At 63.0% G+C, this 200-nt stretch overlaps 1 protein-coding gene across 1 annotated transcript in view; it reads right to left on the bottom strand.

The window, feature by feature from the left end:
* The window catches only part of HSD11B2 (hydroxysteroid 11-beta dehydrogenase 2), a 2254-nt gene extending 2064 nt beyond the window's left edge, over window positions 1–190 (bottom strand). Inside the window, 2 exon segments of the mRNA XM_019474987.1 lie at window positions 1–66; window positions 68–190. The exon segment at window positions 1–66 is cut by the window's left edge and continues 355 nt beyond it. Coding sequence (XP_019330532.1) covers window positions 1–66; window positions 68–190 — 189 coding nt within the window.
* Window positions 191–200: the final 10 nt, after the last annotated feature.

Genomic DNA, 200 nt, shown 5'->3' with positions numbered 1-200 from the left:
GGGGCATTCGCAGGTCACGGAGCTGCTGTTTTCTCTTGTATCGTGCACGGGAGGAAGAAAACACTCCCTTATCTGCAACCCCATCGCCCCAAGCGCCTCTCTGATGTGAGGTGCAAGTAAAAGCACGGGCATGGTGCGGCGAGGCACTGGGACGGCCCAGAGCCCAGCACCAATGCGGGGCGGGAGCCATCCCCCCCCCG

The sequence above is a fragment of the Aptenodytes forsteri genome, unplaced genomic scaffold (genome assembly GCF_000699145.1).
Source record: "Aptenodytes forsteri isolate BGI_AS27 unplaced genomic scaffold, ASM69914v1 Scaffold14, whole genome shotgun sequence".
Classification (NCBI taxonomy): Eukaryota; Metazoa; Chordata; class Aves; order Sphenisciformes; family Spheniscidae; genus Aptenodytes; species Aptenodytes forsteri.
This window is presented reverse-complemented; position numbering and strand designations above follow the sequence as displayed.